Genomic DNA, 25,195 nt, shown 5'->3' with positions numbered 1-25,195 from the left:
TGGAACTCATATTTAGTGGCATCCATATTTTTCGTTTTGCTTAAGGAGTGCTTGCTCTGTGCACCACTCAGCAGTTCATAGAGTTTATTACAATGGAGACTCCTTCAACCAACGGCCAAATGCCTGCTGCTTTAGCTGCAAGCCGCTTGGGTTCTTCTTGGTTTTTTGCACAACTGAGTCCTTTCCTAGCTGCATTGGATCAAAAAGTTTGAATCCAAACCTGTCATATTTTTTTATGTATCAGGTTAGGCCTGGTTAATCGATCCATCGGGTATTGCCGGCTGCACCAGGTCAAGACCATCAGGTATTGCCTGGTGAACTACATAAAAAGGTATCAACATAAATACATAAATTTCTAAAATTTTAGGAAGTCCATCCTTATATCAAAAGGGCCATAATTTTCTTTAGTAATTATGATTAATCTTTAATACTTCATTCGGAACTGATGGAAATCCAGTGTTTCAGCATGGCGCATGAACTCAAGGGGTTTGTTTGGATGCATGACCATCCAGTGGTTCATACTTCGGCTGGCTCATCATGTACCTTCACAAGCATACAAGCACACAAGCATCGCATGCCTGCAAACGACGGACACCTGAGACAAGTGCAGCATGCACTCAAAGTTCAACTTTCTACGTGCATGGGTGCAGAGGCACATGCATGTAAATCAAAGTTTTGCATCCATAAACAAGGGCATCTGTTTATGTGTGCAAGCATGCATGTAACGTACACACATTCCTGTATGATCAGATTGTTTTAAGACATATATACAGGTGCGATGTGGATTGAAAGAGGAACCATCAAATCCAGCATTGAAGGCAAGGAAATATGAGTATAGAATAGTCTGTATCTCGATCACTTCAATTAACTCTGAAGCAATTCCCACATTTACAACCAATTCTAACATTATTATTTGACCTGTAGGATCTTTAGGCTAACCTGATTATTGCTGAAAATTTTATAGGATTACAGAACTTCCCTTGTAAACCTTATTTCCACCGTTACTAAACGTAGTTAAAAGTAACCAACATAGAATCTACTAATCTCACTCACCCCACAAAATTTCAGCCAGACTGCCCCTTTTCACACATTACATACGTCTATGAAGATTGATCCCTAGTCTTGATTTTTTCCCCCTCTGCACCCTGAACTGTACAATTGTTGGATGTCGTGGCATTAGACCGGATCAATCTGAACAGCTGGCTTCCTTATACGCTTGGCCATGCATCATCATCATCATAGCATGATGTGGCAAGACATAAATAAAATCCCCACAATGTCTGGGATGCTAATTGCTTCAGAAATTGATGGACTCCTGCATAGCAAACAAAAAAATTTGGCTCTACCAACATCAGTCACAACTTACTTGACATAAATAGTCACTAAAAATGTACAGACTACCAGCTCCCATAAATTTCCTCATCCAGTTTTCTTTTTTCTGTTTACTCTCTTATCTCTGCTCTTGATGATGAGTCCTGCCGTGTTAGCTGATATTCAGGCTCTTGCTGCTCATTGCTTCTATTTGCGCAAGTTGAGCACAAGAAGAAGAAGGAAGATGTGTATATGGTAATATGCCATAAGCTGCAGTCAAGTAAATTATCTCCAGCAAGTAAGAACCATCACAAGTAAACATGTTTGCATGCTAAAACATTCATATAAATTCTGAGCATTACAGTGTTCTCCATCAGCACATAGGCTATATGGAGGTACAGTAGGAACTATCAAATTTCCACTGAACACAACAGGAGTCATATTTGACAGTAAGCAAATGAGCTGATCCAACATAACTGAACCCTTGAAAGCCAGAAATGATATCATTGGTAATTTATATGATTAAAAACTCTCATACCTGTGCCATATCCAGTAGCTTTCGTTGGTTTCCATTTTCCAGCTTGTTGCTGCCAAAGCTAATGCCATAAAACCCAACAATATAAATCGCCAACGAAATCTTTTCTGCAGTGTTCTCATAAGATTCCAGAACCAACTTTTAATATTTTGCCATCTGCAAAAAAGTCAGAATGAGCTATTGAAGAACTTTAATAGATTTACTGTTGGCTGCTTACTATAGAATTTGTAACAAACCATAGACACTATACAATTACAGGGTTCTTAAAGAGAAGGGCAAATTACCAATAGTGCCGCTGGACCAGATGTTACTTAACATCAAAATTACCCATCAATATATAATATGAATGTAAAAATGTAATATATTCAGCAATTTTATGGAAGCATACCTTTCAGGCATATTTAAGTTGAATCTTGGTGGACAGTATATGGATCTGTGTGCCGTGGAAAACTCTAAAAACCATCCAAAAAGAAGACCAAGAATGCCTATTGCTATAACAATGACAATATTTGCTGACCTGAAATTATGATAACCAATATCTGTCTAAGAACCAGCAAATGGAGATAAAATCTACATACAAAATCATTTATCCAGCATACATACCTGGTTGCACCCATCAAAGCCAACAGAGCAGTGAGAATAGATACAATTGTGTGGATCGCCCTTTTTGAAGCCTCATCAATTGCAGCCATATATATAAAAGTGCTCACCACAGCCATAAAAGAAAGCCAAAAGTCTAGAAACTGAAGCCACATACAGTTATGTGTTCAGCAATTAATATTTTTACTGGCTGGGAAAAAAGGATGCATAGAAACATATATAGGAGTTTCATGTTAGCAGGGATCTACAGGTTCCTAAGCAGACAATAAATTACGATCAGATAACCATTCGAATTATATTTAAGTCCCGACCAACAAAGTGATTTGATATTATATCTTTTTCTTCAAAATATTATTTTGAATGACAAAATTATCCTTTCTGATATTAAACTCCTATCAAACCTGATCGGACCTGCCTGCAGGTCAACAGAGGCTGACCCAAACCTGCCAGCAGGCTATCTCTGTTGACCTCAAACCAACCTGTTTACTCAGTTCAAAGGGATATATATTAAAAGAAAGGAGGACAGGGGGGAAGCTGAGTGAAGGAGCCATGATGAGTGGTTGGCTAGATGATTGTGGTGCAGCAGGTTGGATAATGAGGTGGCAATGGGTTGGCTAGGTGGTGGTTGTGAGGCCCAATAGTCCCACATCGGAAAGACTCGTTTTAGAGCCTAGACATATGATGCGGGTGTCTCCAAATCCTGCAGACGCGTTTTGGGAGGAAAACAAAACCGAGGAGGGGTGAAGAACACTTGCGTGAAGCCCCGAAACCGAACAATATCTGGCTGGGGAGCCCCGCGGTCCCTCCTCATGTGGCCCCCACGTGGGCAATAGGTGCCTCACGTGCCCCGAGGAGGCGGGGGCGTGACATTTGGTATCAGAGCCGAGGACGGCTCTTGTCCGATGGTGGGAAGGGTGTGAGGCCCAATAGTCCCACATCGGAAAGACTCGTTCTAGAGCCTGGATATATGATGCGGGTGTCTCCAAATCCTGCAGACGCGTTTTGGGAGGAAAACAAAACCGGGGAGGGGTGAAGGACGCTTGCGTGAAGCCCCAGAACCGGACAATATCTGGCAGGGGAGCCCCGCGGTCCCTCCTCATGTGGTCCCCACATGGGCAATGGATGCCTCACGTGCCCCGAGGAGGCGGGGGTGTGACAGTGGTGAGCTGGTGCCAACAGGCAGGCGAGGTGGGGGTAAGGCTAGAGGGCGGCAATGGGGCAGCTGGGAGTAGGCTAATGGGGTAGGGATAAAGACGGTGGCTTGAACCTAGTGCAGTGGATGGTAGAAGCAGTTTACTGTAGGTGCTATGATTTACCTACCAAGTCCTAATATACATTGTTGACCCTTTCCTTAAGCTTTTAAAATCTGATGGTCAGTTAACATGGTACTGGAGCTGAAAGTCATGGGTCCACTCTCCTTCAGGCCAATTTTCACGAGCAGAGGTGCTAAGGGCATGATTTATATTGTTGGCTCCTTCCTTAACAAGTTCAACTTTTGATGACTAGTGATTAGTTATTGTTGCTGTAAGAGACCACACTTAAAGCCCGAAAGAGTAGGGGAAGAAGGGAATAAATGGGATGAGAGAGGAGGAAGAGGAGAGGGCAGAGGTAGTGGCATGGGGGGGGGAAGATGGGAGTGGAGGATGGAGAGAGAAGACAAGAAAAGCTAGGTTTAAGTTTGAAGCTTCTAACTTTAGATACATGGCTGTGATTCTTCCATCTCAATTTTTTTTTTTGTTTTTAATTAAAGTATTAATTGCACTCTTTATTTGGATCATACTTCTCCTATGTGTTATCCCTAAAATAATGGAAGTGTGTGGTTACAAAACAAGGCTATTTACAAAGAACCTTTTTGGTGGTATTCTAAAACATTGTTCGCATACACAATGACCCAACAAATTGGCACCCATCAACCCAAACTCGATCTGACCTGCTAGTGGGTCTCCCATGCTTGACCTGTACCCGACCGGTTGGCCCTACAGGTCGGTAAAGCATTAGGATACATCCTTGTCCTCCTATAAGTACCAGCCAATGCTGAACTTTGTGGTAAATGTAATAATCAACCAGCAAAACATTTTAGGCGCGGCGCAGGGGGGCGTGCACGTGGAGAAAGATACTGAGTTCTCTTGACTTGTGGCACATATGCTAAGGCCCTGTTTGGGCGAGCTGTTAGTAGTAGAGCTTTTGGAAGTAGAGCTGTCTGAAGCAGAGCGTTTATAAAAAGCTGTTTGCTGTTTGGTAACTATATTTCTAAAGTGCTGTGGCACTTTAACATGTGTTTGGTAAACAAACTGAGAAGTACTTTTGTGTGACAAAATGACCATAAAGGACATTATCAGTATTATATAACAGAGCATAATAAAATATAATATGTATTAATACATAAATATATGATATAATATAATATTAATGTAATGTAATATAATATTATTATAATATAGTACCATAACATTATGTATTATAGAATAATATTTAATATAATATTAAATTATTTAGCATAACATATCAATGTATTATGATATAATGTAATATAATATTATATTTATAGTATAATACAATAATAAATATATAAAATATTATAATTATTAGTGTAAATTAATTTTTCATCCTTCTAATGACCATTTATCTCTCTAACACATTTTCTGACTAGGTGATAGAATTGGTTAAATAAATACTATTATTTTTATTTATTTATTTATTTATTTAGATCAGATTATTTGTCGCTCACTCATTATTTTTTTTTATTTATTTTATTTAGTTATTTATTTATTTATTATTTTATTTCGTTGAAATATAGAAGGGTCACTGGCCATGGGTGGTGGCCGGCATGGTGGTTGCCACCATGGGCAGCCATGAGCTCCCAAAACAAAAAAAAAAAGAAAAAAAAAAGAAGAGGAAGAAGGAACAGAGGCAGCGGCGTTGAGAGGAAGAAGAAGATAGAGAGGGAGAGGGAGAGGATGGGTGAGAGAGGAAGAGGCGGGATGAGGGTTTTGGAAAAAAAAGTGAGATTTAAATGAGGGTATTTTGATCCAAATAATAGCTTTCCGACAAAACTGAAAACAGCTTTTGAGGAGAAGCTCCCCGCAAAAGCTGAAACAGCTTTCTGAAAATTTTACCAAACACCATTTTTTATCTAAAAGTACTTTTTGAGGGCTAAAAAGTGCTTTATGGCCCTCCAAAAGCTCCCCCAAACAGGGCCTAAAATGATTGTTATATCTTGGCCAGACAAAAATGAGATATTAATGAATTTTACTTTCATTTTTTATTATATTAGATTCACAATTTTTCTTGCAACTAAGGATACTGCAGCCATTATGATCTCCATTATTATCTACAAACCTATGATCACATGGTCTATGAAATCGGAAGTTACCTTACAACAATGGTAATTAATTAATTAACAAATTAAGAAGAATCAATAAAGCATATAAGTTCTGTTTACTAATCAGAAACTACATAACAGGTTAAAAAGAAATGGTTCAGTCAAAATGTTAGCCACTGTCTAACTAATTCAGTTACAAGTAGTCCAACAAAAGATAGTTTAGCATCATGAACTGCTTTCACTTTAGTATCTTCAATCAGAACTTCCATGTCATAACTTGTTATTTACAGTTCTGCTACAAGCCATACTGTTCATTTTTCTTAGGAATTGATGAGCAAGCAGAGGGTGCAAGATAATACCTGTAGTACATGGAAGGACAGGACACACCAAGTGCCTACATCACATGCATGATATAAACCACTTGAAATTCCACTTGAAGAGAAGAGGATCCATTCAGCATATGCCTTAGAGCAAATGTAATAAGGCATTAGCAAAGACCTTATTTATTTATTTATGTATTTCATGCAGATCTAGCAAAATACAAAATAACAAACAACTATTTACAGATTTACAGAAAACACAGCACTTAAGTGCTGCCAAAGTACGACATAAAAAGGTTGAAGTGCAGACAAAATGATGATCACATCTTGGCTGGCCAGAAATGAAGAAAATAAACGTATATATTAGTTGATGTTCTCTGAATATCTACATAAACAAAACTAGCTGATGCATGCTGGTGCTCATAAACATTTTCTGGAGTTTAAAACACACCTTATAGACTAATGTGACGATCTCGTAATAAACTAGAATCATTCAAAACTGGAGACATGCGTAAACATGCCTGTTGCCTTTTCAATGCAGATAAAAGTGAAAGACACTTCAATCACTGAGCTTGTTTACAAGAAGATGATGAATACTCCACAAACTCATACTTTCTAATTTTACTGATAGGCTTTAAACAAATGGATATACTTATGTTCAAGTTTACATTTCAAATATTCTTATGTTTCAAGTTTACATTTCAAATATATTTTGTTCTACGTATCCTCGAGATATGAAGTTAATGAAGGGAATTCAACTGTTAATATATGGATTTGGAAAATATATTAGATACGGTTAGTCAGGGCGATATTTTTAAACAATTTTGGTTCTTCCTTCTAGCATTATTTCTTTTAAAGAACACAGTTTTTAATTAAGTACTGAATAATGTTTATTAGATAATTTTCAATATTTTCCTAATTATGTACATGGAAGTTTGAAGGAACTTTCATTGAATTTATTGTTTTTGAAGGAAACATTAGTTTTACTTCAATTACAGAGCAAAGGTTTTAAATTAGAACACTAGGATATAAAATTGAATAGTAGTCATGCACTAAAAGAGGATGACGTGGGTATCAAAAGGATGGCTCGAATAAACTAAATTAGCATTCTTTGCATATATAATTATTGCCACCAGCAGTCAATCACTGTGAGGCCTCTTGCCATCAATACATTGAAAATATGCAGCCACCAGGATAAGGAGCTCATCCTGCCTGTAACCCAGAAAAACACTAACTTTGGAAAATACAGCATGATCTATATCAACACTTTAAACAATGCAACGAAGATAATCAGAAATTAAAACAATTATTATCCTAGGAAGCTGATGCACATTACTCTTCAGATTACATATCAAAGATGAGCCCTTTGTGAGAAACAAATTATCATCACTAGTAATTTTAAGGGGTGATTAGTATAAATTAACTCTAAAATGCATATTTGAACAGTTGAAAATTATTGATTGCTATGAGAAATTATTTTGTGTCAACAGGGATCACTAAAAAAATTACCTTCTGTCGGAGGGCCCAAAATGCGGGTAAGATAGCTGCTGCATTCGAAGCAACTAGAAAGATTGACTGCCACATGTGCCCTAGAATTAATGAAGTAACCCATATTAAATGGCAAAGTTTACTCATAATAAAATGGTGCTTATTAGCAATACCTAGTCAATAGGAAACTGCATGCATTATCTATTGAAGAACTAATTGATATATGACCAGAAAATTTACTGAAGAAACAGAAATTCTCTAGTCGATACCACATAAGAAACATGTTTGGAGTTGATCTGTTATACTTATGATCTGGTATATAATTGATTCCACATTGTAATTCTCATTGATTTCAAAATAAATAACAATTTTTTACCCAGTGCAGTCTACTCCAGTAGTAGGGTTCATGGTTCTTTTTTATATTGGCCATTAGTGGGAGCTGCCCTTAACATTTTAGTAAACAAAGATGCAAAAATTTACTTGGTATTACAGATCATATGCCCCTTGCCTTTTTAGAGCACTGCTTATCCTTCTCTTTCATTTTCTTTCACATCATTATTAATCTATCTCTACCTTTTCTTCTATAAATTTGCTTTAAAGTGTTGTCTATTTGACAAATATCAGCATGTCAGCACAATCTTGGAGCTGACTGCAACCAAAACTCAGCATTTTGGCTGACCAAGTTTTGAACTTTCTATAGCTACCCTTACTTCAAAATGAAACAAGTTTGTGAATTTGCCAATAATGACCAACAAGAGTTGGTTTTTTCAAGTAAGTTTCGCCATCTCGATACCTAACCCCGTACTAGTAATATGATAGTACGGTGTCCATACACTTAGTATGGGAATTGGTTTGGTGTATGGAGACTTGGTGTGCCCCCCTCCCCCTAATCGAGTCTCAGTATTGGTAATGGTATGGTACACTCGGCATGGAGTGGTATACATTAATATGGCGAACCATGATTCAAGTCTCCTACACAGAACGGTAAGCTGTAAACAATATTTTGTAGCTCATTCCATAATAGAGCACAATTATATTTCGCAAGTATGTGCCTTATGGTGATTCCTATGCTTATTTAGTGTGCTTTTACATCATAAAGTATATGTTCTCAAAGAGGAAATCTGCACCAAAATTCTAGAAATTGGGCAAACCAGCTACACTTGCACAACATTGCAAGTGAGAGAACATGAACACAGATATACATAGGTTAAAACATTTATGTGATACATTATGAGTACCTTTCGGTGTAACAAGTTCATTGCTGCAATCAAAGCCTCCATGGTCACGATCACAGGCGCAATAGCTGGAAGGAAAGAAGCAATGCTTATGTTAGTTCACTACAGATCAATGTGGATTATCTAGATTCTGTACCTTCACAGTAGACAAGGAAGTTTAGTATTGACAGTAAAGAACAGAACGGTAAAATTTCAGAAACAAGTGAATGACCTGTAAAATGTCAATCCACTTTGATCTATTGAACTGTGACATGCTCCATTATAATTACAGTGACTAGGGCATCCATCAAGGGAAATGGACATGGTAGTCTGATGTTTGAAATGATTGTCAAGAGGATGCTTCAGTCCAACACACCAGGTTCCTTCCCTGGCATATACAATATAAAATTCAATTCTTTTACCACTCAAATCATTCAATGCCAAAAATGCGGAACCATTGCTACTAGCTGTGCTGTTCGCATAATAGTCCCAGCTATCAATAGATGGTAAGCCACCAAATCTGGAGTATATTTCATAATTGATTTTTGAATCTGATGTCAACTGAACATGCATATTAGCCCCTGCCGCACCATGGGGAATGTCCAGGAAGAAGTAAGTCCATCCAGATTGCTCAACAGAAGAGTTGCTTAAAAGGTGTTCCAAGGAGAAATCACTGTTCGCCGTGGACCCATATTCCATAATAGGAAGATAATATGATTCAAGAGGAGAACTTGAACTTCTTTTGGGAACTCTCTGCAAGCAGCAAATTCTTAAATGGTCAATGCTATTTTAATACATCCAAGTAATACCAAGAAGAAACCTTTCACTAAATTCAGCTGGATTCAGTTTTTCCAATTCTGACTCGCTGTTGGGCAGCAATTTAATAAGCAGGTCAACTTTCACAAAGCTTCAACATAAATGTACAATATCCAATATGATAGAATTATATACCACACCCTTAGTAAAATGAATAAAAATGCATCTAACAAATTTGTTGACAGTAAACTGGAAAAGTCTCTTCATAAATGATTTAACAGATACAAATGTCCCTTCCACATTGCAAATAAACTGTTTCACATCAAAACAGCTCATTGTTATTGAAAATAGAGCATGATAAAACAAGATTCTAAACAAGATGAGTGCTACCAACCATTTCAGTCTAAGAGTTTATCCTTTTAATAGATCAAGAATTTATGTTGCAGAATATTGCTCCGTGATGGCTGTCTCTTTGCAGGTTGTGTGTACATATAATGAATATGCATCTAGGGACTGAGTAGTAGTACATCAATAATATTGTTCAAGTTGAAAACCAGACATGAACTTTAGATAAATTCAGTCTTCATTTTTGCTGGTGCAAAACAAAAGTTTAGGTTCTACGAGTTTCTTTTACCATACAGAGAGGGTTTATTTTTACAATTGCAAGTATCTTCTCATTTGTCTGAACAGCACAATTGTTGAAAACCAAGCCTGAACTTTTCTCTCAATCTCACCTTCATGCCAGTGATTGAAACACAACTGTGCCAATGCATGCCAAGCACAGGCAGTGCACGACTTGAGATAGTATGTGTATGCCAATACCAGGCTGACATGCCATCAACACCCCATACCTCATCCTTGAATTTCACTTCTTGTTCTCCCTATATCTATCCCCCTTTCAAAGATTAAATTTTTATAATAGATGCGTTTAGTGTGCACAAATGCAGTGAAATATGACTTATATAATTGTAGCATGTATGTTTTATTCTAGTTACCTCTATGTCCTGCTATTAATCACATTTTGCCATGCTCCTGGCATGTTAATGCACATTTTTATTGAAAGTACATGGATCATTTATTGGGGAAACTGGATCCCATTTTTTGACATTGATATCTGTGACTAAACTTCTAAATAACATAACAGCACATAAAATCATAGTGGCTCTCGCAGTAAATAGTGGCCAATAGTTCTACCTGAAGGACATATGTCTCCCATGTACAGTTGACTCCAGCCTTTCCACCAAGGCATTCATACACTTGCCACTGAAACGAGAAACACAGACGGATATCTGAGTATCTTTCTTGTATCACTCCATTCACTTCTGTCTGGTTAACAGCCTCAATGGCAATGAACCAGCGTCCAATTTTTGGCGACTTTACAATTAAAGGAGCCCTACTTATATCAGCAGAATGATCATGTAAAGTCCTAAGCGGCATTGCATTAAAGCGAACATAGCACATTAGAAGCATTCCACTAAAGTTTGCTGGGTTATCCATGGAAGATGTTTGATTTAGTCTGAAATCGGTACTTGTAATTTTAAATTGGGATGCTACACCCAATATATCCAAGAAGTAGAATTTTAACTCTCCCAGTCCAAGGCACGATGACTCAATAGAATTGCTGCATGTGATCAAATTTTCTGTTGTTGTAAGCATACTGGCATTGGACACCACTTGCTTCCCTTCAATAGCATAGCGTTTGGACACCAAATGATAACCAGCTTTCCTATGGTCTCCAGTTCTCACCATATGGTTCAAACTGCCACTTTTGTACATTGTTAAATCTAAAAGATTCCTTGATTGCTTGTTTGTTAAAGATTGAGAACAAGAAATCATATTGACTGTCTGATTACAGTAAGGACCCCAAATTGTTGAGGTGGGACATCCTTCTACAAATATGCTGGTGCTGAACACGTATGCCTTGCCTCGACTAATCTGCAATATGATTCAAAAGTTCTTTTCAATTCAACCATCTAAGAAAAGAGGACAACAAAAGAAACCAGAAATCAAATAAGCTAACTCATTGATGGAACTGAATACATTTAATTTTTCATTCGTGTGGAGTCAGAAGACAGGCAATAGGTATAAAATCAGATAAGATATCCATTTAATGCAAATAAAAAGAGAATACCATTTTTGATTGCGTACGAGCAGGTCCAAGGCCATTGAAGAATCCAATGTACCATATCCCTGGAGATATCTGCAGAACATATTTCTAAGATGATATCATCCACTTCTACAGTGGTAAACTAAAGATTCTAAGAAAAAAGTATCTTTATCCTTTAAGGTAAAATAAATCATAATAGCAAGATGCATTTCTCGATCATAATTAATATCTTGATTCTAAACAACAAAGTAATTTACGAAAAGCAGCCAAACAGAAATTTTTTGGTGATAGAAGCCAAACAGAGAATATTGTTCCAAGCAAATTATCACATTTGAAATAATGACACTGCTCAGAAAATATTAAAGAGATTTAATCAAAACCAAATTCAAGCACAGATAAATCTTAATTTCTGATTCTTTCTCCAATTGTTTTGGACAACCTATACATGCTGGTTTCCCTATAAAGTTTGTAATCTCTCTTATACCAGCAATTTGCCTGTTTTCCATGCTCGACTAATGAGTTGGTTGTTCTAAAGACTATTTTCAGCTGTGTTTGTTTGGGACTCTAGCCAGTGATGCTAAATGCCAAGTAGAATGAGTTAAGAGATTGATGTTGGGCCAAGAAAGCTAGTTTGCTTATGGTTGAACCTCTTTAATCACTTTCACTTTTTGATGGCTAAATATGCTTTTATGTAGACTAGATTATAACTACATTGTTTTGACTACTAGTTCTCCGAAGGAAAGCGCCGACCTTTTTAGAAATCCTACTAGTGGATACTACATGTTCCTTGGATATTCATATTTCTTATATGAACAATAAGCTAAACATCATTTCTTTGGTTAAGTTAGAGAATCAGATGGTGGTGCAAATTACTACACTGAGAGTGCATAGGTTCAAACCTTAGCACTTACTTACACATCTACTCCAAGACATTACTCACATCATAGCTAAGGTGTTACACAGATTCTCAATCAAGGGTCCAAATCCCAGTCCAGGGGCCGTCCCAATCTGGTCCCAAGATGGTACTAAGATAGACCAGATCACCATAAACAACTAGAATGAAGAAAAAAATTAATTAATTAATCAAGTTAAAAAAATCAAAGTTTTGAGATGCCAGGTCATCTCAAGTGTCGGGATACAACCACTAGGACCAGGATTACCAGGTCTGGAGTGACTTGAGGTCCCAGGTGCATCCTAGTTCCAAGTCTCTCTCCAGTTCAGTCTGGTGCCACTAGGACAAACCGGATCCTTAATCCTTGTGCTTGAAAATTCCTTTCTTTTACATCTAGAAAAGGAATAATAATGTTATTGGTCATTTTTTCACCATCATGTTTTACAATCTTGCGTCCCTATGTCCAATTAATTAAGCAATTCATGAACATTTTTATGAATGCATATGCAGCATTTCAATATCTGCCAAGAAACTCTTCAGCATCCAACTGCACTTTGAAACTACAAGATGTAAATGGCTTGTTCAGATGAATCAGTGAGCTAGTTAAACAAAAAAGAAGCAAGAACAAATTGTAAGTTTGGTCATTGCCCACCACACCTAGTGGATACAGTCTTCCTATACTTGCTCAACTTACGGTGCTTCCTTTTTTGTGAATAGAATGTTTTTACTTGTTTAGATGCTACAGGCAGAAATACGTCCAGACAACTCAAGTGTAACATATTGACTAAGGCACATGCTTGTGTACAAGCAGGCATTAAGGTTTGGTGGTTATTCGAGGGAATTTAGTCAGTAAATAGATGAATTAGAAAAGACACTTAACAAAAGGCTGTTTATCATCAATGCTTTGATTAATATGCTTATATAAGGGCAATGAAACGGTTCAAGGAAAAGGAGAATTTTCTTCGCATGTCCATCCCTTTAGCTGAATTTACAGACAAGAAGCCTTATCACAACAATTAGGATGGGCTCCATAAATACGACCTTGAAAAATTTCCTGATAAGTACCAAAGAAAAATTAAACAGTTCAATATAGAATCAGAGACAGCAAACAGCATGCTCTTCCTTCTCATTTGGTAGTTCGAGGGAAAGAGAGGATCAGAGCTAGGTGTTTTCTAATGAACTTGCTAGTAAGAGATGAAGGTATGTTTTCATGTCAATATGCATTGTAAGTAATATAAGATTGTCAGATATCACCATAATTTCAAAACTAAACTACAGAATAGTTGCAAGCCTTGAAGATCTATTGACAAAAGGTTTATCATGATTTCCAGTTGAAATTTGTACACAGAAACATAGATATTGCCAACAACATTCGAAAGAAGAATTTTTCAATAGATCTGGGTTCATCTATAAGGCCAATGTTTCACAGCTACAGCAACAAAACATCAATACGATAAATCATGAAGTCATTGAAAATTGATATGAAGTCCACAGCTAGGTCTCAGCTGATAAAGATTTGATATCAATTAATTCAGTAAAGAATAACAACCTGTTCATTTGTCAATATCACTGTAAGATTTTCCTGGAATGGAATGCATTGATCCACATTGGAGAGATTCTGGGCACCCCCAAAAGATCCATTCAAGATAAAATTTGAAACTGTAACACAGAAGTATTTTCCCTTAAGACTATTTGCATCATCACAGAATTACACTTAAATACATGAAAAACACAGATCAAGGAAACAAAAATTGAAAAATCTCCACCACAAACATATACAAAAGGCAACACAGCTAACCCTGATTTTTGGAAGAAAATATTCTGACGCTTAAAAGATTGCTTCATCATGAAACAGAAGCAATAATCTGGCTCAAAATCATATCTGAATTAGAGTGGTTCATCAAAAGAGACATAGGTAATATAAACTCCATCAGAAAAAGAACCTTCGTTATTAATATGTTTAGGGAAAATGTTATGCAGCTGATGAAGCAGAATTAGAATATAAAATACTAGTAAAAAATAAAAAAATGTTTTCAATATGACTGAAACATAAAAGAAAAAAGGGTTTAAGCAAGAAATCATATTCAAAGCAGGAATAACTCACAAACTTGTCATTTTTTATCGCTTAGTAAACTACATAGGCCCATACACTACAGATTCAAAGCAAAAGAACACTAGTTCACTAGCTACAGCATGATAGGAGGTTTTAATTGAAATTTTTGATAAAAAATATCCAAAATGAAGGCATAAGTTGGGTGAGTGGATTAGCAAATGCACAACTATTTGGCACTTTTCTACCATATGACAAGCTGTAGATAAAACACTCTACATTTAATTCTCCATCCCGTTCAAAATCATCTAAGAAGGAAATAGTAACATGGCAATGGGAGATAATGTATGTACTGCATAAGTGATACCATGCCAGCTCTTAGGTGGAACAGATATTATGATGCAGATTCTAGCGTCCCTGAATTGGGGACACCAGCAGTGCAAGCTCTCAGGTGGGACAGAAATTATGATGCAGATTCTAGCATCCCTGTATTGGGGACACCAGCATTTTGGTGGGACAAAAATGCAGAGTGCAATACTGCTGCATCAAAAGTCATCAGATCGACTTGCCAGACCAGCACACAGTCATCTCTTTATGCTGGATTTAGTAAACATATCGCAGAAGTTGACCAACAGAAATAATGCATATATATGCATTATGTATAAAATCAACAGACATAATAAATCCATAGAAATGTGAATCCAGTACCATACATGAATCTTTCAAGTAAGTTTCTGATATATCTGGAATAGGAGGACTGCCCTCTTTGAAACATATCACAGGAAGTGTGCTCTTTGGAAGTCGTTCCATTTGTTCCATATCCTGCAAGATTGGGTTATAAAATCGTAAGTCAGAGGGTACAAGAAATATCATGATACAAACTGAAGAACTAAGTAGACAACTTTTAATTGAGCATTTTTCTGAAATCTACACTATACAAGTCAGAGAATAACATACAGATTTTGGAAACATGTAATAAATGTGATTCTTCTATAAAGTACTATTTTTAATCCTGCAAAGACCACATACTGTAAAAGAGTACAGTGTCAATTTTGTTTGATCTTATTTCTAATCTCATATCTCCTTTTTCCAGTGCTTTCTCCATGGTATGCAGAAAGTCGAACGCAAGGAGATGAAGGATTCCTACTTCAAAACCAAGTTGCCCATATAATCTGACCTCAGAATGAAAACTGGCCTATCACTATTTGTTGAGGAGTCTTCCTGATAAAATATATGGATCAATAAACCAGCAAATCCATCAACTGCTTTTATCAAGTTGCAGTGGTCCTATAACTATAAAGTGAAGCACTTCTTAAGTATTTAAAGCAAGTTTTTTGTGCACCTAAATTGTTAGATTGGCACATTCAAACTAAGTAATCTGTGTGATTCTTACTAGCTACGCTGCGCTTCTTCGTTTTATTTTTATTTCTTTACCCTTTTCGCTTTCCTCAGCTTCTTCTACCCGAAAAAAATTTGAAAAATAGCGCTCTAATTATCTAGTCCATACTGATGCCAAGGTAAATAACTAAAGCACTACACCAGTTACTCATGTACATAATGTGAGATGTGTTGCAAAAAGAAAACAAAGGGATGAAATAAAGCAACATATTTATGCATAACAAAGATACTCAAATTAGGGGTTGTCGCAGCTGTGAACTTTTATGCTCATTGACATGTCTGAAATGAGTACACTTGGTAGAACATAGGGAAAGCTGGTTTTCACCAGAAGGGAAAAAATATCAAGATAACATGTAAATTAAAAGAAGTGAAGATGCATAAAGCACGAGAAGGAAAAAACAACCTTAAAAAGAGCATTACTAAGTAAATGAAGTTACAAATGGCTTCAACTGAAAGTCGTATGGAAACAGAAGCAGAAACAAGGAATTTACAAACACATTCACAAGCTTGATAATGTGCTCATATAACAACATCTTTATGCTACTTTTTTTTCATGAAGTTGTCGTGCCATTAGATAAAAAAATATCAAGAATTTTAGACAAAAAACCCTCAAGTTTGCTGCTTTCAGTAAAGGTAGACAAAGAAGCGAGCGGTCATCCATGAAGCAAATAATTGCTACTACCTAGTTATGGTCCTGGCAAACCAAGGTCCTGGGAGGGGCAATTGGATATAGACTTAACATTTAGCTTTTGTTTTTGCACAAGATAACTACCCCAGGACTTGAACCCATGCCATTACGCTTGTAAGCCCAAGCCTTTTACCATGCTACCAAGCAATGGCCCATGTCATCCATGAAGCAAAATAATAGTAAAATCATGACTACAAGAATAAAGGGAAGAAACCTAAAAAGTCAAGCCAAGAAAACAAGATTAGCAGCACCAAAGGACGCTACTCCACTTACAACATGGGGTTGTGCTTGAACCTAAAAACACCGGAACTATTACCTCATTCACAGGGAATTTTTGCTATTTGATTATGAAGGGCTCTACTATTTGAACTCCGAGAGGAAATGGAAGACTAAACATGCTAAATGCAGCGGCCTTTTGTAAATATACACCTTAAACATAGTCCACAAGGCAAGGATTTAAAACAAGATTGTTGCTGTTCTAAGCCAACAAACTTGTCTCTTGTTGCAAATAACAATTAGTCATTAGAGTTGAGAAGATGGAGATGTACGCCTAAGATCCATGCTCCAGCTAGATTTACTAGACACTAAAAGAATATGAAGGTCAAGACAACCTAAAGTATGCACTGCAAGAAGACTACTTACATGTAGGAGAATTATCTGGACCTTTAACCAAGATAAGTTACTTGTCCTTGTGGAGGGGCAATTTTTATGGCCCACAATAAAGAAGGGTGAAGGAAAGGCAATTTAACAGCGTTACGTCTACCAAACTGCTAAGGCTTAAGTGCCAACTACTGGACTTGATACCCAAATCCCTATCCCTGAGTGTCTTGAGGAAGAACTGAGTATGGAGTACAGACCATGTCCTAATGTTACCCAAAATCAAGGACTTGAGTCCATTTTTTAGTAGTGGAAAGATCCTCGAAAACAGAACACACTGTCTCATATCACAAGGAGACCAACAGAAAATGTGGCCAACTCATCCTTCATCAAACTGGCACGGCTACATGGGATTCCCAAATCCATTGTGTCTAATTGAGATGTCAAATTCGTTAGTTGTTTCTAGAAGACAAAAAAAGGCAGGGATGAAGGTACATTTCTTAAGTGCCTTCCATCTACAGATAGACAAGCAAACTGAAGTTGTTAATAGAAGTCTGGAGAACATGATACACTGCTTCATCACTGAGCATGCAACTACCTACCTGGGATGTGGTTTTGCACCAACCTAGTATGCGTATGACAATATCATCCATAGCTCAAAGAGATGATCATCATCAAGATAGTATCACGACTGACACTGTAGCAATCAATCGACCTTGTCCCTTTATCGATGTCAAACAAGACTTTTCCTTGAGGCAAAGACTTCTCTCAACCTAGATCATAAATACCTACCCCACCTATACATGAAGAATTCAAGAATAAGTTTGCAAGGAGCATCATGACTTACCATGAGCATAGGAACCAAGAATGATAGACTATTCAATTCAAGACTAAAGATTGGGTTCCTGTCCATTACCAACCAAATCAGCACCCACCCTAATAGTTCGACAAGCCGCAACCAAAGCATATTGGGCCGTACTACTCATCAAACTAATAGGAGAAATTGCTACAAGACTTGACCTCCTAGAAAACATATACTTCAGTCCTCAAGATTGCTGACTTTTCTCCATACTTTGGTAATCAAGACAAGGCAAACAAAGGTCATGACCTATGGTTGTTGATACTTCCAAAGAAAAGAAACTGCATGAGGTTGAAGCAGTTGTGGACAATTAGAAAATGATGATACAGTGCCAAGCTTATCACAAATATCTGGTCAAATAGATGAGCAAACCCAAGCTAAAGAGATCATGAATAATGATTGAAGACCAACAGGTTGCAAAACCTGAATCATGATCTATGTTTAGATTGCCAAGCATTCAATTCATCGGAGCTCAACTCTTCATGCAGAAGGGGAGCTGATGCAAGTCCGCTCGATACTCTTCACCTTTGGAAGACACCAAACTCTCAAAATGGGTCCTAGGAACAGCACAGAAAGCCCAAGAGTTTGCAAAGCCAAAGAGCATAAAGGGATAAAGTAACAGTAGAGCATTATTGTTATAGCCATTATCCAACAACTGCTACCCAATTAGTAACATCAACAAGATATCATGCAAGCTTCAAGAAGTTTAGCCCCGATAAACCTTCTACAACAAATCAAGCACCGTTAAATCACTCCAAGCCATAGAAGGATTCTAGACACTTTAAAAGCTTACGTCGATCTTGGCTACACATATCGTTGTCTGATTGTCCTGATCAACAGTAGGTCGGAATTCTAGAGTCTAGATTGCTTAGCCTAGATAATATTAATTATTAAGAGCTCCGGTAAAGCCAGAGTTTCCTTTAATATAAAGGCCTTGGAACATATAAATACCCTCTATCTACTCGATTTTCATCAATAAATCTCCTTGGGCAATGGATCTTACCTAACTTTGGTGGACTCCAAAGGGCTCTAGTGGGTATAGGAGAAAACTTTGGTGGCTTTCAAGGAACATTCAACAGCAAGATCGTGGATTCTAAGCAGTTGCAAACCCATTTTAAAGATGTTGGTGGATTCCAAATGCTGGAGAAGACCCCTAGTAGTAAGCATTTAGTAGTTATCCCTTCCCTTCTAGTTCTAGCTTAGCTATCCTACTCTTTTAATGGCAAGCATTTATCATTCTACAAATTTAGATCCAGACCGTCCCATCCATTTCAAGTCAATGCCTTGCAAGGTCCAATTGGTGTCTCAAAACACTACTAGGACCTTGGATTGTCATACATTTGTAGACAACACATCTTAAACCTTTCTCCCAACCCTTACAGCAAAATTGTTTTCTTAATGCAGCCTAATCTCGCTCTAACACTGTCTGAGCCCAGCCCAGCCCAACACCTATGCCAATGAAGAGCCAAAATGATGTAAAGACACATTGAACAAATCACTTGCACTCAAGGTCCATGACTAAAGAAGAAAGCAAATTGTTTTTTTAAGAAAGAACTCCAAGTCCAAAATGCATCAATAAAAAAATAGTGCCAAATAACCTCAAGAAGGCAAATATGATAACAAATTACATATAGGAAAGAAACCTTAATGCTCATTAAAGGGGAGTGAAAACAGCGTTAGAAATAGATGGAATTGTAAGGAGATGAAACAGATTCCACAAAAAACATTTAGTGGAAATATTAGATTTTATTAAAGAAACAATCATTTGATATCATTTGTTACTATTTATGACTAATTATGTTTCAAATAATGAGATAATGCTCAAAATAAAGCGTGAAAGTCCACTATGTTGCGTGATAAGCTTGGACGGGTTTAGAATATCCTTAACATAAAATTAGGCTCGGTGCCTTCAAAAAGATCCAACTTCCACATCGTCACTAGAAAATGTAGCAACTAGTAAAGCTGGAGAAAGAAACATATTGAAAGATGTCTTTTTGTGCTCCAAACAACAACTTAGCGACCTTGAAATGAAGAATGGATCTCTCATAAAATTTCATATTCCAACAATTTGACATTGATCAACTGGCCATTAATGTCAAATTTTCCGTGACTAATGTAAGCAATTACAATGATGAAGAATTAAACATTATCATCCTGGTCTTTAAAAAAATCAATAGACAGAATGCTGAATGCAACTGAAAAGGCAATTTGTGAAAGACATCCAAAAGAATTGCATAACCTTCCACTAAGGCAATAACCCATACAAATAAGTATTTACAGTTTAGGCCCTTGTCATAATACCATAAAACATGAATTAAAAAAATATACAGGCAACATATACACAATATACACAATATATACAATACATATATAAATGATAGGACTTCTTATTTTCTAACATATCGGATCAACTTTACATAGTTTAAGTCGTTCTTCATTCAATTGACTGAATAAAGGACTTGCTCAGATGGTAGGAAGTATGTATGTATGTGTATATGTAGAATATCAAACTTCAAGATCAATTTTTTAGTACAAAAGAGCCATGTTCTGCAGCTTTTGATTGATTCCATACCTAATTACAGCATGCTTATGCATTTGAGAGTGGTGGTTAACAGAAATGCCCACATATGAGTCTGCTTAGTGTCGCTACAATAACAAAACTTTAGGTGCCAGCACCAGTACTTACCAATCTGCACACCGGCCAGCTATATGCATGACAAGCAAATAGCCGATTCGTAACTCATGCAGGCTGATCCATGTTGGTTCATTCCAACCAGGATGGATCAGGATAAAAAGATGCAGACTGGCATGGAACCTTTTTTCCTGCTATGAACCTAGCATGCGAACAAATACATGACTGACACTGCATGACATGCTATCATACCAGTCATTGATGACATGGGGGCACAACATGTGGTTCTTTAGTCTTTGACATTATTAAATAATTCGGTCTTATGGAAACATAATTAAGCAATGTAGAACAGGCAGATCTCTGAAGTTATTGAAAAAGAAGATATATAACTAATTAATAAGCAAACTTACAATGTCCGCATCTGACAAAAAAGTCATCGCCATGGAAGAGAACCAAGGTGGCAGTTCAACTGCATTAAGGTAATAAATATAAGGTCCAACCAAATAGTAGCATAGAATTTGGGGAAAGAAAAGGCTATAAAGATATCCATGCTGAAGTACATCCATCACCACATAAAATAAACATCATCAATTATTTTCTACAGATTATCTAAGCATTACAAAATTATTTCAAAACATTAAGTATGGTTCTCATTTTTTAACAAATCCCCGAAAACACTAAAGGAGGGATTTACAATGAAGTAGTGTATAGAGCAATCTAGAGAGCTTAAGAGCAATCTAGTCTCAAAATAACCGAGAAAACTCTCCTACATGCATGTGCACTAGAGATGTGTATTGCTATGAAAAAGATTTATCAAGGATTTCTCAATGCTGAAGGCGAGACATGCAGGTTGGTCTCTGCAGTCACTAATATGCAGGTGAAAAAGTCCTTGTGTTAAGCCTTACCCAAAAAGTATTCCATGCCTGTACATCAAAAATAGAAAGCATTTAGAATTGATGATGCCCTCTTTTTTTTCTCTTTTTCTCAGGGAGGAGAGGGCTTTTTGATGCGTAATTATGATTTCAGGGTTCAGAGTGACTGATCTCTATAAGGAACTGCATCAACATGGCATAGGAAAAGGTAGTTTCTAGACAAGTTGCACAAATAATGAAGCAGGCTGGTGACAGATCAATGTACAGTGAAAACTGCACTGGAAAATGAACTGGAGATGGATCAGCAGATAGTAAAACCAAGTTATTGACAATATTCCAGACATTTGTAACAGTATGAAGAAAGACTAAGGTGGGTTTTGCAAAATTTGATGGAATATAATCTAGGATCAGTTCTGCATATTCGAAGTAAATGAGAATAAAAGGACATCCCCGCATCAGCAATCGGGCAAGAGTAGCAGAGGCTCTTGAAAGCAATACAGAGTTAAGCTAGAAATCAATAAAAATTGGTATCTTAAATCTAAAATATACTTGTTTTTGCTTCTATTAGAACTTAGAATCTCTATATCCAGAAAATGTCTATACTAGTAAACGAACATGGAAGAATAAACAACTTTGTTGAGATCACTGTTCTAACATTGTTGAGGCAAAACAGAAACCAAGAGAATTGTCAAATGAAAGAATCCAGTTACTGAGTAAAAGTAACAGTAGAAGATATCTGATGGCAAGCAGTACCTACTCGTTTCAAATCCAACCATGGATATAGATTACAATGCTCTGAATCTCAAGCAAACTTATGAGATATTAATAATTAATCAGGAACGGACACAGACGACACTATAACAGCTATGTAGAAGAGAAGATAGTAGCAGACTTGTAAAACATATGAATTACTAACTCATTTGACATAATAATGCAAATTAGAAAAATCATCAATGCGCACATCCAGTTTCAAAATAACAAATTCACTGATGCCCAAGCTCTTGGCCAGACAGAGAAGAGGCAAAATCAATCATGTGTTCTTATCAGCATGAGCATGTTGTACACACCTTGAACTATAAAGAATATGGAACACCACCATCTTACTATACAAAAGCTATGACACACCAATAATAAGGTAAGGTAGAATGGTGATCATTAATATATCTCACTTGGCATAGAGTTCTAATCATCAAGGTTCGTTATCTCGGTACTGGACCCTATATTGGTGCCACACTAACACTGTGTCATATGGTATGGTACAGGATCTTTTCAGAATACCAAATATCGATACGCCTCCTGTACCGAATACTGGTACTAAATCGGTATGATACGGTACGCTCTGTACCGTCCGGTTTGGGCCAATACGACGAACTATGGTTCTAATGATTAAAAAAAAATGAAGAACGGGAATTTAACTATTTAAGTCAGGATTAATTATGATTTCCACCACATAAAGTGCAAGAGAAAAATACTATACAACTATTTTATGTCATCTACTACCATATGAATATGCTTTTGTCTCATCAACTCTCGTCCAGTCTCATGATGCTTGATTACATTCTCATGTCTATTGATGTAACTTCACCCGCCCCCCGAAAAAAAAACTAAAAATTGATATGTTGAAAGAGGGTTATAGCAGAATATGCAAGTTACACTCCAAAAAGTGCAAAGAATTGTTTATTTCAAAAACAGAAAAGCACACCTAACAATACTAAACTATAGAAATTTGAAAAAAATATAAGAAACCACACGAATACTTATATGAGTAACAACCATGTTTCTTTCCCAAACAGATAAAATAATGCAGTTCCCCAAAGATGAAGTGTCATTAGGTGATTGCAAGTATACCAACTGTATTAGCAGAAATAAAAGGCCCCAAACAAATAATTCAATTTGACATGGACCTTTAATTCATCCTCAAAAGCCAATATTTTGATCACTAAAAAGCTGATAATGTTCAACAAAAAATCACCAGAAAAGGAACTAAAATACACTCAAACTTTCAATTCAGTAGATGGCATAGTTTCTTTATTCCAAAAGACATCAAGCGGTGCAACTTCCACTAAACGACACTCTTGAAACCCGATAAAAATGCTGAGGGAAGAAAAGTATGCCAGGAGCATGAAATAGTCGCTCAAAATTTTCTCAAAATTCGATTTTGGAATAAAATAAACCAACCTAATTATAAACCAAGAAGGAAGAGCTCTTAAGAAGAGAAAGGTACAGAGACCCAGTATTAAATACTCAGACCGCTGCAAAACCCAAGAACGAAATTTATAGACTCACTACCATACACTCCATCGATTTTGAGCATCTCGATTGCCAATTATAAGAGAAATACCATAGAACTTATACCCCAAAAACCAAAAAGATTTGATCTTTTATCTTAAACAAACCAAACCAAGTTTGTAAGAGGAGGAATCCAAAAATTCTCCTACAAAAACCTAAAAAACGTGCCTGCCCAGTGCCCACCACTCCAGTAACTCCAGTGACATGGCCAGAACCAAGTCTCGCAGCGCCTATAGCTCGACAGCCCAGAGCTAGGCCCCTGCGTCCCTGGCATGCGACGCAGCAGGCCATTAGAGCGGAAAAGAAAAACAACAAAATCTATATCCTTAAACAGATTTACAAGCACCTCGGTTACAAATGCCAACAATAGACCGTCAATATTTATACCAAAAAAGACATCAAAATTTGATCTTTATACCCAAAAAGAAAATCATCACAATTGTATCTTGGTGACCAAAAAGTCATCAAAATTCGATCTTTTATCTCCAACAACCAAATCAAGATCAGAACAAGAAACACCCAAAGATTTTCCAAAAGAAGCCGAGAAAAACCGCCCCCACCTACCTCGCAAGTAAGTCCAGTCGTAGGGCCTGAGCCGGGTCTCGCCGCGCGCGTAGCTCGAGACGACGTAGCTGAGCCCCGGCGGCCCCTGGCACGCGGCAGAGCCCGCCATTAGAGCCCACGAGCAAAACAGCACCAAAAGGCGGAGATCCGACGCAGCCATCGACGGCAGAAAAGAGAGGAAAAGGAGAGGAAGTTCTGCCCCCTTTATTCTCCTCCTTTTGGTCTCTCGGAGGATTCCCAGGAGGAGACGGAGACGTAGCGGAGGAGCAAAAGGAGGAACGGTACCAAGACAGATATTCACTTGGATCGAGCGCGAGTACCGGTGGGAATGTCCGGCTCCGAGGTGCGAACTTGTGGTTCAAGGCTCCTGGCTCTCTGTTTGTTTGTTCTTTCCCAGATAAAACCAGGCCTCGGACCACGGAGACGGACGCTCTTTACCAAACCGAGGCGTGCTCTTTTACTTTTAGCGACGTCGTGAGAACAACGGCTTTCGTCTGAAACCGCCGCTAGCCGTCGTAATGGTCATGGCGGAATGGCCTTTAGCGGGCTCTTGGAAGGGATTCCAATAAACACAGCTAATGACTGGATTTTTTGGTTCGAGCGGATTTTCCTTTCCCCTTTTGTTTAGGCAAATTGGAGGTATTTAATTAAACGAAACATAAGTAGATACAACGTGTCAGAAAATAAAATATTTAAAAACT

At 37.3% G+C, this 25,195-nt stretch overlaps 1 protein-coding gene across 8 annotated transcripts; it reads right to left on the bottom strand.

Annotated features, from left to right (window-relative positions):
- Positions 1-829: 829 nt before the first annotated feature.
- On the bottom strand, positions 830-25,112 carry LOC120110856 (transmembrane protein-like protein). 8 transcript variants are annotated; one of them, XM_039126730.3, is made up of 14 exons: positions 24,495-25,112; positions 21,180-21,238; positions 15,309-15,417; positions 14,095-14,204; positions 11,678-11,746; positions 10,741-11,481; positions 9,023-9,543; positions 8,815-8,879; positions 7,598-7,677; positions 6,128-6,232; positions 2,450-2,589; positions 2,235-2,363; positions 1,850-2,002; positions 830-1,581 (listed from the first exon to the last, which is right to left on the bottom strand). In XM_039126730.3, exons 1-14 carry the CDS (start codon positions 24,652-24,654, stop codon positions 1,443-1,445), a joined length of 2,580 nt encoding a protein of 859 aa, XP_038982658.1. In that variant the 5' UTR covers positions 24,655-25,112; the 3' UTR covers positions 830-1,442. The 8 variants fall into 8 exon arrangements, with proteins under 8 accessions (XP_038982658.1, XP_088579642.1, XP_088579646.1 ...); XM_088723516.2 differs by having other exon boundaries at positions 11,678-11,761; positions 24,495-24,938; XM_088723520.2 differs by having other exon boundaries at positions 15,304-15,417; positions 24,495-24,923.
- Positions 25,113-25,195: the final 83 nt, after the last annotated feature.

Source organism: Phoenix dactylifera, chromosome 6, assembly GCF_051530095.1.
Source record: "Phoenix dactylifera cultivar Ajwa chromosome 6, Ajwa_hap1_PhDact_Kaust_v1.1, whole genome shotgun sequence".
In the NCBI taxonomy this organism is placed as follows: domain Eukaryota; kingdom Viridiplantae; phylum Streptophyta; class Magnoliopsida; order Arecales; family Arecaceae; genus Phoenix; species Phoenix dactylifera.
This window is presented reverse-complemented; position numbering and strand designations above follow the sequence as displayed.